The sequence below is a fragment of the Siphateles boraxobius genome, unplaced genomic scaffold, assembly GCF_051911475.1.
Source record: "Siphateles boraxobius isolate OS27281-9 unplaced genomic scaffold, OSU_SipBor_1 41, whole genome shotgun sequence".
NCBI classification, from domain to species: domain Eukaryota; kingdom Metazoa; phylum Chordata; class Actinopteri; order Cypriniformes; family Leuciscidae; genus Siphateles; species Siphateles boraxobius.
In genome coordinates this window covers 17,233,928-17,249,430 of record NW_027509042.1, presented here as the reverse complement: position 1 = coordinate 17,249,430, position 15,503 = coordinate 17,233,928, and the positions used below count along the sequence as shown (strand labels likewise).

Sequence of the window (15,503 nt, the reverse complement as noted above, 5' to 3'; positions counted from 1 at the left end):
CGAAACCGGATGGAACATTTAGGTTTTGTACCGGTTATAGAAAATTGAACGCTGTTACTAAAACCGACTCTTCTCCACTTCCACGAACTGAAGACTGCATTGATTCTGTGGGGTCAGCTGAGTTTGTTACGAAGATTGATTTACTTCAGGGATATTATCAGGTACCCCTAACTTCTGGTGCTCAGGAAGTTTGTGCTTTCACAACGTCTTCCGGATTATATTCTTATAAACAAATGAGTTTCGGTCTTCGAAAAGCTCCAGCTACATTCCAGCGCCTGATGAATCTGGTAATCTCTGGGCTTAAGGGTTGTGCTGTGTATCTGAATGATGTGGTGGTGTATAGCCAGACATGGGAGGAACATCTTTGGCAATTGCACGCTTTATTTACTTGTCTTGAGACCGCAAAGTTGACGGTAAATTTAGCGAAATGTGAATTTGCACGTGCCACTGTGGTCTATTTGGGAAATGTGGTAGGACAAGGTAAGGTGTGTCCTGTTGGGGCAAAAGTCCAGGCCATTGATAATTTCCCAGTTTCTTCTACGAAGAAAGAGCTAATGAGATTTCTCAGATGAAAATTTCTCAATAGTGGTTGCTCCTTTAACGGATTTGATAAAAGGCAAACAGGAATATGAATGGTCCTTAAATTGTCAAAATGCTTTTGATAATGCCAAACTTTTGCTGAGTTCTGCTCCCGTGTTAACGGCACCTCGTTGGGACCGTCCTTTCCATTTAAAGTTGGACGCGAGTGGGCTGGGTGCTGGAGCTGCGTTATTGCAGAAGGATGACAACAGCATTGATCGGCCAATTAGCTTCTTTTCTAAGAATTTTAATTTGTCTCACAGTAATTATTCAACCATTGAAAAGGAGTTGTTGGCATTAATTTGGGGTTTACAACATTTTGATGTGTATGTGGGGGGAGGTTCTGTGTCTCTGGTAGTATTTACAGACCACAACTCTCTTACCTTCTTAAAGTCCTTGCATAGTGCAAATCAACGACTTATTCTCTGGGCTTAATTTTTGCAGTCTTACAGCCTGGATATTCGTCATATTAGAGGGGTAGATAATATTAGGGCGGATACCTTGTCACAAGCTCCATTGAACTACTGACCTATTACATTTTTGTTGGTTGTTCTCTTTATTTTTTTATTTATTTTATTTTTTAGTTTGGATCCTGGGAAAACTGCTGATAATAAATCCCTCCAAATGAAACATTGTGAATCAATTCCTGCATTTTAATTTTTAGACAGGACAATTTCTCTGCGGCGAGTCTCCTCATGCTGGGGGCCAAGCTGGAGAGAAAGGTGGACACCTCATCAGTTTGCAGGTTCTGCCAGGCCATACACTGCTGTCGATCTGCCTCTCTCTCCTTCTCTCTCCTTTCATACCTTGCTTCTCTCCATTGGCAGTACCTCTCTAGGTTGTCCTCACTCTCTGCCTGCATCTTCTTGCTTTTTGCACTGCAGCTACCTGAAGGAGTTGTGCTGCCCTCTCTCTCTGTCTCCATCACTACACTGTCACTCTCCTTCTCTGTCTGCGTTCTATCATCTTGGCTTATTCCATTCTCATCCTCCTCCTCATCCCCATCATCCACCTGAATATTACCATCTGACCTGTTGAAAGTAGGCTATCTGAGTTATGAAATGATAGGCTACACTGCACTCTGCAAGCTTTCTGTGGTGCATTTCTGGATAGGCTAACATTACCTTCTCCTTGCCAAGGAAGTTTGCAAGGACATTGAATCCATATGGATCCACTTCGTTTTTTTTTTTTTGCTGGCCCCCTGTCCACCTCTGCCCTGTCCTTATTTCCTATAGCGGACATTTGTGTCCCGCAGGTTGTCCACATTTTCTTCACTGCTTCAACTAACATCATGTAAAATAAAAAGGTACATTATTGTTATTATATTATATGTATTACAGTTATTTAATCATAATATCTAATATCATATACTAATATCATATATTATAACAATAGATATATTGTTAAATACATTATTGCAGTAATTTAGGTGACCAGAGCTTTGCATGTATTCTATTAAAAGTCCAAGTATGCTAGCAACTGAATGAATAAACCCTGGTTGGGACTACGTTATCACTATTCACTACGAATGAATGAATGACATTAGCAAAAGAGCTATTGTATAGCTAACTTGAACACAATACTGTATACACTTTCGTACACTCTTTGATTTGGAATCAATGCCTACCATCCTGTTTCCCAAGCTGTTCAGCAATCATCTGCCACAATCTGTCTTTATATTCAGTGTCTTTGTAATCCGCATTTTGTTTTTCATACAGTACTTTGTGCTGCGAGACGAAGTGTATTAACTTGTCAGACGCCACTTTGGATTTTGTCGTTCGCTTGTACGGTGGCTCTGAATTGTCAAAAAACTTCTCAAAATGCTGGCTGTGGAGGCAAAAAACGCAGAAAATCGAACCCGATCCAAATTTTTTTATTATTGACGAAAGTTTTGTAGACAGTGTGCAAGCGTCATAATGTGAGGTCACATTTTTTTTTTAACATGCGAAAATTTCAGATGTGAATTTCGGACTCCGTGTGCAATGGCTTTAAGAAGCTTGACTGGCGCTGACTCTAGTGGTTCAAAGGGGTTGTCGACTAGCCCCTCACGGACCACAGCTAAGTCCCACGAGGGAACTTTCACTCTGACAGGTGGTCTCAGTCGCCTAGCTCCATGAATGAAGTGGGCGATCAGAGGGTGTTTCGCTACTGAAACCCCGTCAATCAGAGCTTGGCAAGCAGAAATGACAGCCACAAATACTCTGAGAGTAGCAGGACATATGCCTGTTGACAACTTTTCCTGCAGAAACTCCAGCACTGAAACAATCTGGCAGTGAACTGGGTCTTCAAGATGTATAGTACACCACCTTTCAAAAACACGCCACTTAAGGGCATACATTCTTCTAATGGAGGGAGCCCTGGCACTCAAAATAGTATTTACTACATCCGCTGGGAGTCCAGCATCTCTTAGCTGGTCCCCCTCAAGGGCCAAACATGAAGGTTCCAAAGCTCAGGGCGTGGATGGGGTATCGTCCCCTGTCCTTGAGACAGAAGATCCCTTTATTGAAAATCTGACAAACAACTACAGTAAGTGACCTTAAGTGTATAATAGTATGCTATTCAGAACACAACTATTAACACTCATAAAGACTTGTTGCCATCTAGTGGTAAAACAATGTAACCTGTATAAAGGATAAATGAAAAATCACATCCAAGCGAACAGACTGAACGTTTTCTGGATCGCACAAACAAAATGCTTGTTTGACTTGAAGCGGCGCTACACAGACCGATCGGTGTATGACATCAAAGTACAGCGAGAGCGATTAGAGAGCAGACTGCTCCGTATGCTTTTGACTAAATGTCAACACTCTTTGAGCACTGTTCTGCCAATCAAATTTGAGGGCCGGAACTAAGTGTGGGAAAAATTACTAAAAAATATTCATTGTACAAAACCATTTAAATAATCTTAAAACATCTGAACGCTCAATGCTGCACAACGCCAATCGGGATAAAAATTTCAAAGAGCTGTTTGACACAAATTAGTCAACCAAGTAGTCGTTTTTAAAAATATGTGATTCCATATTCCCAGTACTCACCTCATTAGGTGACACAGTTAGAACGCTCCGGCTCTTCCTCATCTTCTGTGAAGTTTTCCTCTCCCTGTCTTGCACAGGCCTGCTCCGCTGATACTCCTGCACAAAACAACACAAACACACAAAAAATCATCTCTCTCAGCTAAGACAAAAAAATAGAGGAACGAAAATACATTTGACCTTGCTTGCTCGTGAGAGATGCCTCACTGTAAAGTTCAGATGGAGAGTCTTTCTTTATTCTTTTGTGAGTGATAGAGAGAGCAGCAGAGTTTGTCTTCAGTCTGACAATGACAAGAATCTCTTAAACCCTTGCAGTAACTTCTTTATCAGCTTTTACACTCAATATTTTTTTTCAGCCTGTCTAAACTGACTTGCAAAAAACGATCTCAAAAAGATCCCTGTACAGAGACTGTTTTTAAATCCCTCTTGCATGATGCTGCTGGGTCACTTGTAATAACAAAAATTAAAATAAAAGCGTGTTGTAGAAATGTTACGTTGTGTTGTCACTTCCAATCACTTTAAAATGAGACTGTTCTCTTTTAATTTGACAGTTAAAAGATGTTACCTATATTTTGATTGCCTTAAGTTTGATTTATGTTATGCGTTTTCTTTCAAACAAAAATGATAACCTAGATATAAATGCTTCGCAATATCATCATTCATGCTATCCCATACATATTAATTAATAATTCCATCCCACGTTGATGAATAACTTCCAGTCAGTTCTTACAATTTTATGATACGTCTTACTGAATCATGCTGTTCACATAAATGTCCAGTTGATTCTTATGGAATGTTCTGTGAAGTGTCACATACTGGTGGTTGAAGTAATCTCACAATGCAGGAAAAGACAAACAAATGCTGTATTACTCCACAAAGACAGACACAGATCCCAGGTGAAAACAACACACAACCACATGAACTGAGGGCTTAGATACACATGGAGATAAAATGATTGACAGGTGAACGTAATTAGTAACCAAGGGAACAAACTAGTGACTAATCAGGACTAAACTGAACCACCAGAAACAAACATATGGGAACAAAAAGACAACTACTAAACATAGTCCTGACATAAATCTTGTTAGCAACAGTAGCCAGGGAAGGCAGAGCTTAGAGAAGAATCATTAGGATCCTACTCTTCTATGGATGTGTGCTGATTGAGGATTACCATACAGATGGGCAAATATGTGACTCTGAATGAATTTAATACTGCAAACCAGTTTGAATATGATATTAAACCAAGCAACATTAACCAGAAAGAAAATAAGACATTGACAATGTGATGTTGCTGTAAACTGGAGCTGCAGCTCAACCGTAAAGATTCCAAGTGCTTTTAAAAAATCAATTTAAGGAATAGTCTATTGAAGAAAAAGAAAATAAAACTATATGTACGTAACAACCCTGTCTGAAAGAAAACACATATACAGGATAGAATATATCAGATTTATTATATACGTGTGTGTGTTTGTTCGGCATAATTTCTACAGTAGTTTACAGTCAGCTCAAGACTGACCTGTCCTCATATGCCAATCCCATTCCTCGCTCTTTCCATATACTTTCCTGTCAATCTTTATTATCTTATTGGCCATTAGGGCTGTGTATTGGCAAGAATCTGGCGATACGATACGTATCACGATACATGGGTCACGATTCAATATATCGCGATATATTCCGATACTGTTCATAATGCGATATATTGCGATTTTTTTTTTTTAAAGTAGGACTATCATTTTAGAAAAAAGTATTATTTGAAAAAAGACATGATGTGCATAAAAGTCAAACAAGTTTACTTTAGGTAAACAACAATTCAGTACAAGCAAAATCAAACTGCCAGTTTGGGACTGTGCTCACAGGTTCTTGGTGAACACATTTTTATATGCTCAAGTAAGCCATAATAAAATAAAATAAATACAGACCCTGTAACAATACATAAAAAAAGAAATCTGAAAAATCACACAATCTCAAAAAAGAAAAGACATTGTTATGTCAATAAAAAAAAGTGCTTGCACTATTCCTAGTACACAACATGTACCCTAGTACATCCAACATGTTTTGTGTTGCAAAAACACTAACACGATTCCTAAAGGAAACATTGAAGAACTTAATGTAAATTGTCAGAAAATACACAGCCCCTGACTGCAATGCATATGCATAACAGGCTAATGCATAACAAAGGCTAATGCATAACATAAGGTGCAATCTGAGGTGCAGGATCCAACACATAACACTTAGTGTTATAAAAACACGATTCCTAAAGGAAACATTTAGGAATGTAACACTAATTATTAAATCAATGAAAAGGGAAGCTTATTTAATCTTAAGGTTTTTGTGGAGGAAAACCAGCTGATCAACATGCTCAGGCTTTAAGACACTTCTCTGTGCATTAACAATATCTCCCGCGGAGGAGAAAACTCTCTCCGAAGGGACACTTGTACCGGGAATGCAAAGAAAGCGCTTTGCTACTTTGGATAGGTGAGGGTACTCGTGCTCATGGAACTTCCACCAACTGAGAGGATTCTCTGGAAGTGGCAAAGGGGGTTCTTCCCTAAAACGTTGAACTTCAGCTGTTGCAGTGTAATGTGCAGATTTTGGCGTTGCATTATTTTTGGTAGAGGCAAAAGTAGGTCCAAGCAAGTCTGCCAAAGCACATGAGCTCCTTGGTCTCTTGTTGGGGGACTGGGTGGATACAGGGCCATTTGGCTGATCAACCTCCTCTGACCGACCAGTTTCCTCCATTGGACTTTCTACCTCCCCTTGCTGCTGAAAACATCAAATCAAACTAGTATTAGTTTACAGTAAATTTATGTACACCAACACTAAATCGTATCTTAGCCCAAATTCCTATTTTTTTTTTGTGATTCTTTATTTAAACATTTTTAAATGTACAAATGTACAACAAAGCCCAAGATCCACGCATAATCATAAAATATTGAGATGAAACTTAATAAATTAAAATGAAATAATAAATAAAGTGACAAGAAAAATAAAATAAAACTATGATCAAAATTCATCCTATTTTTGTACATAGATTCAAGTCCAATTAAATGGAGATTATATTACTATTTATTTACACTTTAGGCCTTATGCGATCATATATTATTTCCTAATAATATTTAATAATATTTAAACATAATATTTTCCTTTGTGTGTATTTGATGTATTTATTTTTACTTACATTCTGTTGCTTGGTGAGGTCATCCACCACAGCATCAGTTATTTTGAAGTAGACATCATTGGCCTCTGCCTCGGAGAGAAAGGGTAGATCCTTAAACCTAGGATCAAGAGCTGATGCCATTCGCAGTGTATCCTGTTCATCAGCATATCTCTTTCCCAGATCTTTTGCTATAGCAGCCTTGATACTCTTCACGGTTTGTGTGTCATCCAGGTGTTCTTCTGTGCCTATGACAAGCTTTGCATAAAGTGGTGCAATGAGGGAAACAGTAGGCATGCTCTCCTCTGACATCACTAAGGTAGCATCCTTCATGGGCTTGAGTGCCTTGAGTACTGCTTCAGCACATGTGATGTCAGCATCAGTCAGTGTGAATATATCCTTCTCACTCTTGCGGACCTCTGTTGAAAGGAGTGCTGCACAGATGGCTGGCTGCTGCTCTAAAAATCTGTCCACCATATCATACGAGCTGTTCCACCTTGTAACAACGTCTGTGATTAGTCTGTGCTTTGGTAGCTTGAGCAGGTCCTGATTTTGTTTAAGCTGGTGGCTAGCTATGGTGCTGCGTCTGAAAAATGCAGTGACGCGTCTGACCCTGCCGAGTAGTCGATCCACTGATGGCACTTTCAGCGCTTTCTGTGAGGCGAGGTTAAGACTGTGTGCAAAACACCGTATGTGGCTCATGTCGGCAAGTTCAGCTGCCACATGCATATTAGCGGCATTATCCGTAACTAAGACGGGATCTTTTATGTCCAGACGCCACTCAGCAACGGCCTCTTTCAGTACGGCAGCGATGTTTTCTCCGGTATGGCTGTCGTACATCGCTCTCGTCTGCAGTACACAGGATTCCAGCTTCCATTCGTCAGTTATGTGATGAACCGTAATAGTCACATATGACTCAGTCGCCCTAGACGTCCAAGCGTCACATGTCAAGGCAACCTTCTCAGCTAAAGCTAGACATTCCAGCACGTTTGTTTTAACCTCCTTGTAAAGATTGGGCACAGCGATATCAGTGATGTGTTGCCGGGACGGTATAGTGTAACGAGGCTCCATTGTTTGCACCATATAACGGAAACCTTCGTTTTCAACCACACTGAGCGGACGCATGTCTTTACAAATGAAATAAACTACCGACTGGGTTATTTTGGTTGCACGAGTTGAAGTCGTTGGTAATTTTTGAGTTTGAACTTGAGCAAGGGTGAGTTGTGAGGGGTCGACTCGTTTAGCTTGCTGTTCGCTTAACTGAGTGTCTGAATGGTGTCTTGCTATATGTGCCCTCAAATTCGTGGTATTACCAGAGTACTTAATCTTTCCCAGACACAGTTTACAAACCGCATGGTTCTTGTCGATATCTGTAGAGCCCTCTTTACTCTGGAAACCAAAATAATTCCACACTTCAGCACGGAATGCAGCAGGAGCCGGTCTTACGCGGGGTTCAGCCATAGCTATGTTTTTAGCTTTTAGCAAAAAGTTAGACGCGGTTAGGCGAGAGACTAGTGGTGCGTCTCAGCATAGCCATCTAGTGGTAGGGATTTTAAACACAACATAAACTTGAACCATGAATATTTTTGCACGTAAACTAAAAAAAAAAATCGATATTGCGTTTTTGAAAATCGATACAGTATTGCCAAGTAAAATATCGCGATACTTAAGTGTATCGATTTTTTCTTACACCCCTATTGGCCATAAATAAATAATTAAATACAAAGTTCTGTCATGACACTCTTGATGGCGCAGTCTGATAGGTCCTTAACCTTAATCTGTTTGCACATCATTCTTTATAGGGCACAGCTGATTGGTTCCTGTATCAACAGCTAATGAGCTCATTGCTCAACTTTCAAATACTTGGTCAGTGTTTGGTTTAGCAGTTTGCAGCTCACCTTTATAAACCCTTCACCTCCCCCAGTTCCAACTGTATAGAACTGCTACAGGTAATTGCATGCATACGATATTGTACAGCAGCAGCATGTTGTGTATGTATTGGCATTAGCAAGTCCCGTACTTGCTCTAAAGCAACAGCAATAATCAACAGCAGCAGCAGCGTAGAAGATATATTTCACCAAAACTAAACATATTAGCATTGTTATGACCATGCCAAACATTTAAACGATAGCCTGACAAGCCAGACCCACATCAAGATAATGGGTCTGGGAACACACCATTTCGGGGGGCAGGATAAACGGTTGTCTTTCAAATTCCCTTTGCACGCAATAGGATAACGCTACAACCAACCAGAGCAACAAAGAAGTTGACGTAGTCAGAGCGACGGACTTCAGTGCCGTTCTTTGTTCTTTTTTCAAAGAAAAGCTTAACTCCAAGTCTTCCTGAGTTGGCCAAAGCCAAAGCCAATTTGGCCAAAGCCAATCCTGAGTTGGCCAAAGCCAATTTGAAAGACCGCTGTTCGCCAGCAGCAGCAGCAGCAGCCATTTTCATTGTTTTCAAGTAGCAGGGAATTCAAGCGGAACCGTCGCAACTCTGCTGTCATTATGTTAAGCCCGCCCACCTACTCTACGATGTGATTGGCCTGACTAGAGTTTGGTTTTTCCAGCTCGCAAGCCAACGGAGAGTTGCTAGACGACACTGGCTGCAAAATAAAATTTGCTGTTGTCGCTAGGGTGTGTCTAGATTTCCAGGCTACTTAAACGAGAGTTTTCATGACAAAAATTTATTAATAAATTAATGAAGTGAATTAAAAAATAAAAGTAATGGTGTAAGAAGCACTTTTTCCCCCTAAGTAATCCTTAAATGCAGCCCTCCCTAAAACACTCCATATGTAACTGCACAGGTAACCAGAAACTGACTAGCAAAGTTTAAACAGCTATTAAAAAGATAAGCCAGCATCATTTATTATGCATATTAACCCTTTCACGCTTAAATTTTAAATATTCTAACTGACTCCCCAGAGTGAGTTTTTTCAAGTTCCCCCTTAAATGTTTTCATGGCAATGCGTCACATTTGTCACGTGACACACCGCAGCCACAATAACACTGTATGAAAGATATTTATTTTATTTTTTATTCAAAATATTCACAATCTTGCTTACCATGTCATCAACTATCTGATATTCCGATTCTCAAAAATGTGTTAGTGAGTCTGTTTGGTCTTTTAAAAACCTTTATAAATAATCTTGATCTTGATCTGTAACGTGAGATGGTCGCCACCATGTTTCTTTACGCCACAGTTCCTGTCAGTTATCAGTTTCTCCCAAAAAACATGTAAGAAAGTATCCGGTGAACTGTGAGAAGAATAGAGTAAACTTTATGGTTACTTCCACTATGTTTTTCTGATATGAACACACGTCGGAATTATATTTGAATAGATGGTTATTGTTGCTTCTACAGACATCAGTGTGTACTTTACAAACTCCAAATGTATTGTTTTACTAGTGTTTATGTGTATTCAAATGCCGTAAACCTAAAATAAACATTATCAGTCAACAGTCGTAGGTGGGGCTTGTGCAAAAGTTTGTCACATTGCCCCGAATCTGAGAACGTCTTGATTTATGGGGATTTTAAAAAAGCAGTGGGTGTCTTTTCATCATTATAGAGAGGTTATGTACACACACTGCACACACATTTATGTTCAAACGCCATGTAAAATTGAATTTTGCATAATAGGTGCCCTTTAAGTCTGTGTTCTCTTGTCAATCCATCAGGCGCTTCTGTACCAAGCATCCTCATCCACTGAATATGACGGACAGTCCAGCCCACAGGGAATTTGGAATTTGGCAGCTGTCTCTCAAAAGCTGAAAGCCTGAAAAGTCTCCATAACCTCTTTCTATTGATTTGACCTCTGCTTTCTTACCTTGTCTGTTTTATGTGCTTTCAGCCGCCTGGTCATACTGACATTAACTAGAGAAGGATTTAAATGCCCTGTCGGGTCTAACGGTAAGTAAGAGCTCACTTTACATGTTGGTCACTGACGTCATTGAATTATGTGAATATGTGGCTTGTAAAGAAGTCACTGGCAGTAAATGTGTCTTTTATATGACAGTCACTCATCTTTCGTCAAGGATTTTCACACTGCGTCAAGGATTGCATCCTGGAACACGTGTGAAATTAGTCCAATAGCGTGACGGGACGTCATGACCTGGAAGCTATAAAGCGCACCCAGAGTTCTCAATGGGCCGGCTCGGCCCGACAAACCCGACGGGACCCGGGTTCGGGTCGAAAATATAAGCAAATGACTCGGGTCGGACCTCGGGCTTAATCTTTTCCGCTCAGTGAAAACATTTATTAATCATCGCTGCTGTTCACCGTAAAGAAAGCAACGTGCATCGTGGGGGCAGACCTGACGCAGCTGAGTGCATGCCTTTAGCCTGGAGAAGGAGATGGAGTTGGTGAAAAGTAAACTTGCCGCAGGTGAATTCACCGTCGCTACTACAGGAGTGGGAAAATCAGAGGTCTGGAAAGTGTTTGGAGTGGTGCTGCATTCTGATGGAAATTCTACAGGTTATGTGCAATGCTCAAAATGCAAGGTGCTGATGAAATATGACAGCAAAAAAACAGGGTCGTCCAGAAGATTTTAATTTGAGGCATATTTAGTAGCCTATATAGCCTATTTATATATTTAAAGTTTGTTTCAGTTGTTTGGATTATTTGTAGGCTATTGTTAAAAGATGTGAACATTAAAGGTTGATTTGAATTCCCGTCTGCTGGTCATGATAATACATGTATGAGAAAAAAAGAAAAAAAAAGAAAATCGGCGTCGGGCCGCGGGCCGGGTTCCGGCAGATAATTAATGTTGATGTGTCGGGTTACATCGGGACCGGGCTTTAAAAGCCACGGGCCGGGTCGGGTTGTAATTTTCAGGCCCGTTGAGAACTCTAACCTAGAGCATACAGTATGGCTAGGTGACGCAGCGTCTCGTTCCCTTTTCAGGGAACAAAGATTACAGTCGTAACCAAGACATTTTTCAAGAATATTCAATAAATGTTCAATAAAATTTTTAAAAAAATCACCCACCTACATTAATCCATATTTCATTGTGTTGCTGAAATTGTTAAAGTTTTCCAATTTAGGATTTGTTCAATATTAGTATTGATTAGTATTTAGCATTGATTATTAGTTTATATTAAAAAAACTTCAGCATCAGCATAAAAAAATAAAATGGGTAATTATGATAAAAAATGAAATATTTGTTAAATATAAAATCACAATGTGAGATTTAAAATGAGAAATTAAGGTGTAATTATGAGACATAAAATCATTTTTACGAGAAACAAAATAAAATTTGAGATGAAAAAAATCTTAATTACAAGAAATAAAAATCAAGCGTAGCCTCAGTTTTGACAGGTCACGTTAGTCAAGCTCGCATCAGCTGACTCTCAGCTGATCCACATCTAACTATAGGAATACGACGGCTATCCCTGTATATAAGCTCCTTCAGTATTATCAGAAATTCGGCAGGCAAACCACATAATCTCACAAGGAATTAGGGCTGGGTATTGACACAAATTTCACAATTCGATTTCGATTCACAAGCTTGCAATTCGATTCGATTCGATTACGATTTGATTCGATTCATTATTGATTATTTATATCAGGTACAATACATGGCAAATTTTCTCAAGGAAAACAAATCTCTTAACTAATGCTGTAAACTATGGGAGTCAGTTGTAGTCTAGGCTTTCATTAGCCTACTACAATATTGAAGGTAAAAATGAACTGATTTGTATACAAACTCAAATTACACTTTTATTTATTTTTCTAATCATAAAGTTATATGAAATATAAACATTTAAATGGTGACTGTCATAAAAAACTTGACAGATTTATTCAAACATGCATTAAATATTGAAGAACATAAAAAATTATAATGAATATGTAATATGGTGCATATATTTAGCAAAATGCTCCTCTCTAGAGTTAATTTTTCAAGCTGACTAACGAGTTTATGGTCTGCGGATATGGTTATTCTGAGGTAAATATGACTTTACATGACATTGTTTACAAGCTGTTTCACTGACGTCTTTCCACGGTTGAAACACTGATTGAGCGATTCCATGTGACGATACGGATTTCGATAAGTTTTACTCTATCTTTTAACACACTTTCAGATGTTCATGTTTATTTTCGCACTGTAGTTGGTATTATTAAGGCGGAAGAGAAGATCATGTGCGCTGCTGCTTCTCTGGAGCTAAGCTGCGCCAGAGCGATCTCACGCCACAGCGCCAAAACGGTATATGTTTTTGAATTTCGAAAGAAAATGGACTAATTTGAAATCTGAGACTTTGTTTCATATCAATGGTAACAAAGCGCAAAGATTATTGCGATTTATTGGATGGGATGCGTGCTACAATGTTCCATTCATTCATCAACTGGAAACAGGATAGGCTAATCGATTCTTGGGATTTAAGAATCGAATAAATTGAGAAATCAATCTTTTTTACCCCAACCCTACAAGGAATCGTGCAATCGTGAATTTAGCGCAAGCTTTTCAGGTATTGGCAAAATGCTTGTTGCCTTGGCTCACTCAGGTAACTGTAAAAGCATCCAGAATTGCGCTGTCAGTTGGCTTATGGTTTTGTTTTGGGGGGTTATTGCTGCTCTCCCTGCTCTTATCCATGCTAGGCTGCATGGATGCGCAGGGATTTCACGCCCAGAATGGGGCCATACCGCCAATCCAAACTGTATGCTAATTGTCAATCGTATTTGACGATAGTGGTCCTGACAGAAATCAAGCGTAGCGTTAGTTCTGACAGGTCACATTAGTCAAGCTCGCATCAGCTGACTCTCAGCTGATCCACGTCTATACCTATAGGAATACGACGCCTATCACTGTATACATGTATAAGCTCCTTCAGTATTCATCAGCTATCGCGTATCGCCCAGCTCCTCCTCTCGCCCAGTCAGGATTTGCCATTCTGATTACCCATGAATCAGAATAAATTCTTGAATTATGTTGTGCTTTAAAATCTTGACTTAATTATATCTGAATACATTCATGTTGGTTCTGTTCTGTTTACCCTAAGGGGGGGTTATTGCTGCTCTCCCTGCTCTTATCCATGCAAGGCTGCATGGATGCGCAGGGAGTTCTCACCCGAAACGGAACCAAACCACCAATCCAAACTGTATGCTAATTGGCAATCGTATTTGACGATAGTGGTCCTGACAGAATCACAATTAAGGGAGACATATTTCATAATATAAATATCTTGAAGGTCTAAAGTGGTCTACAGTCTACATTTCAACTATTGTTATCAGAAACTCTTAAAATAAAAGTCACAGGAGTTTGACAAACCTATCCATTTAAAAATGGGTGCACATTCACTGCGGCATCAGAAGAAAACATCAGCTCCACAAACACTTCACAGGCTGAGGGCCTAATTACCTATTTACCTATTCAACTCTCCCCATTCAAAGAGTAAATGAATGATAAATGTGTTCTAATATAATACTGTAGCTGCTGCAATCCGCACAATCACCAGCACACAAAAGAAATTGTGTGAGTCACTGCCAGCTAAATTACCATCCCCATTAAATCAATATACGCCCCTCTACTAATTACAAAGCCTTGTACAGATGCAGCATGAATATGTCAGTATCTGTGGATCTCAAATCCAGTTTTCCTTCACATTTTATGTTCTCCCATAGACCTTGAACTCAAATTGTTTATTCTCTGGTTTAATAAAAATAAATGCATTTTGCATGGATTCCTATTGTTTTAGTTTTTGTATTCATATTTAATTAAGCAACAAAGTAGATCCACAGGAAAAACTCGGGAAAACCACAGCATCGGAACAGGACTGGAACGCAGGAGAAAACGGTGAGAACAATCCCTGGTGAGCCTCAACAACCATCTGACAAAGACATGACAAAGTAAAAAAAAATATATAGGACATCCACATTCAAAACAGCTGGCGATGATCAACCCATCAGCCGCATTAACGAGCTGGGCTGATGAGCCGCGCCCACTCACACCACACGCACACACATAGCGAGGGTGAGTCAGTGAACACATGAATCGTTACAGTACCCCATCACCTAGGAGCGTCTCGTGGTGCTCCCAGGGGAACTTACCCGTTGATTGTAATCATCAATAAGGGAGTGATCCAGGATGTCCCTAGCCAGAACCCAACTTCTCTCCTCCGGACCGTAACGTTCCCAGTCCACCAAGTACTGAAATCCGTGTTTCCTCCATCTCGAGTCCATAATACGACAAACCGAATAGGTTGGTTCCCCATCTACGAGACGCGCGGTGGGGGAACCGGGGCAGGTGGATTAATGTGGGAATGAATCACAGGTTTTATTTTACACGCATGAAAGACGGAATAAATTCTCCTGTACGTAGGAGGGAGTTTGAGGCGGACTGCCACTGGGCTAAGGATCTTAGTGACAGGGAACAGGCCTATAAATTTGGTTTATTAGTTTTTATTACTAATGGAGCGGAGAGGAGTGTTCTTGAAAGAAAGCCACACTTTTGGACCAACGATGTATAAGAGAGGCCTCCACCGGTGGCGATCAGCCTGAGCCTTGGTGCGCGCTCCCACCTGCAGGAGAGTCTCACAGGCTCTCCTCCATGTGTGACGACACCTCTGGATGAAGGCGTGAGCAGAGGGAACTGCGACTTTGGATTCCAGACTAAGAAAAATAGGTGGCTGGTAACCTAGACTACACTGAAACGGAGACAGGCCCGTGGACGATACTGGTAACAAGTTATGAACCTACTCAACCCAAGAGATAAGCTGGCTTCAGGAGGAAGGATTCTGAGACGCCAAA

The 15,503-nt window shown here is 40.1% G+C and overlaps 1 protein-coding gene across 2 annotated transcripts in view; it reads right to left on the bottom strand.

Annotated features, from left to right (window-relative positions):
• pde4ba (phosphodiesterase 4B, cAMP-specific a) overlaps positions 1 to 15,503 on the bottom strand; it is a 230,077-nt gene that overhangs the window by 160,895 nt on the left and 53,679 nt on the right. Inside the window, exons 1-2 of one of the 2 annotated variants that reach the window (XM_077198707.1) lie at positions 4,312 to 4,345; positions 3,615 to 3,710 (exon numbers count right to left, since the gene is read on the bottom strand). In XM_077198707.1, coding sequence (XP_077054822.1) covers positions 3,615 to 3,656 — 42 coding nt within the window. In that variant the 5' untranslated portion in view covers positions 3,657 to 3,710; positions 4,312 to 4,345. Of the gene's footprint in view, positions 1 to 3,614; positions 3,711 to 4,311; positions 4,346 to 15,503 lie in introns of those variants that run through there. The other variant, XM_077198706.1, reaches the window with a different exon arrangement.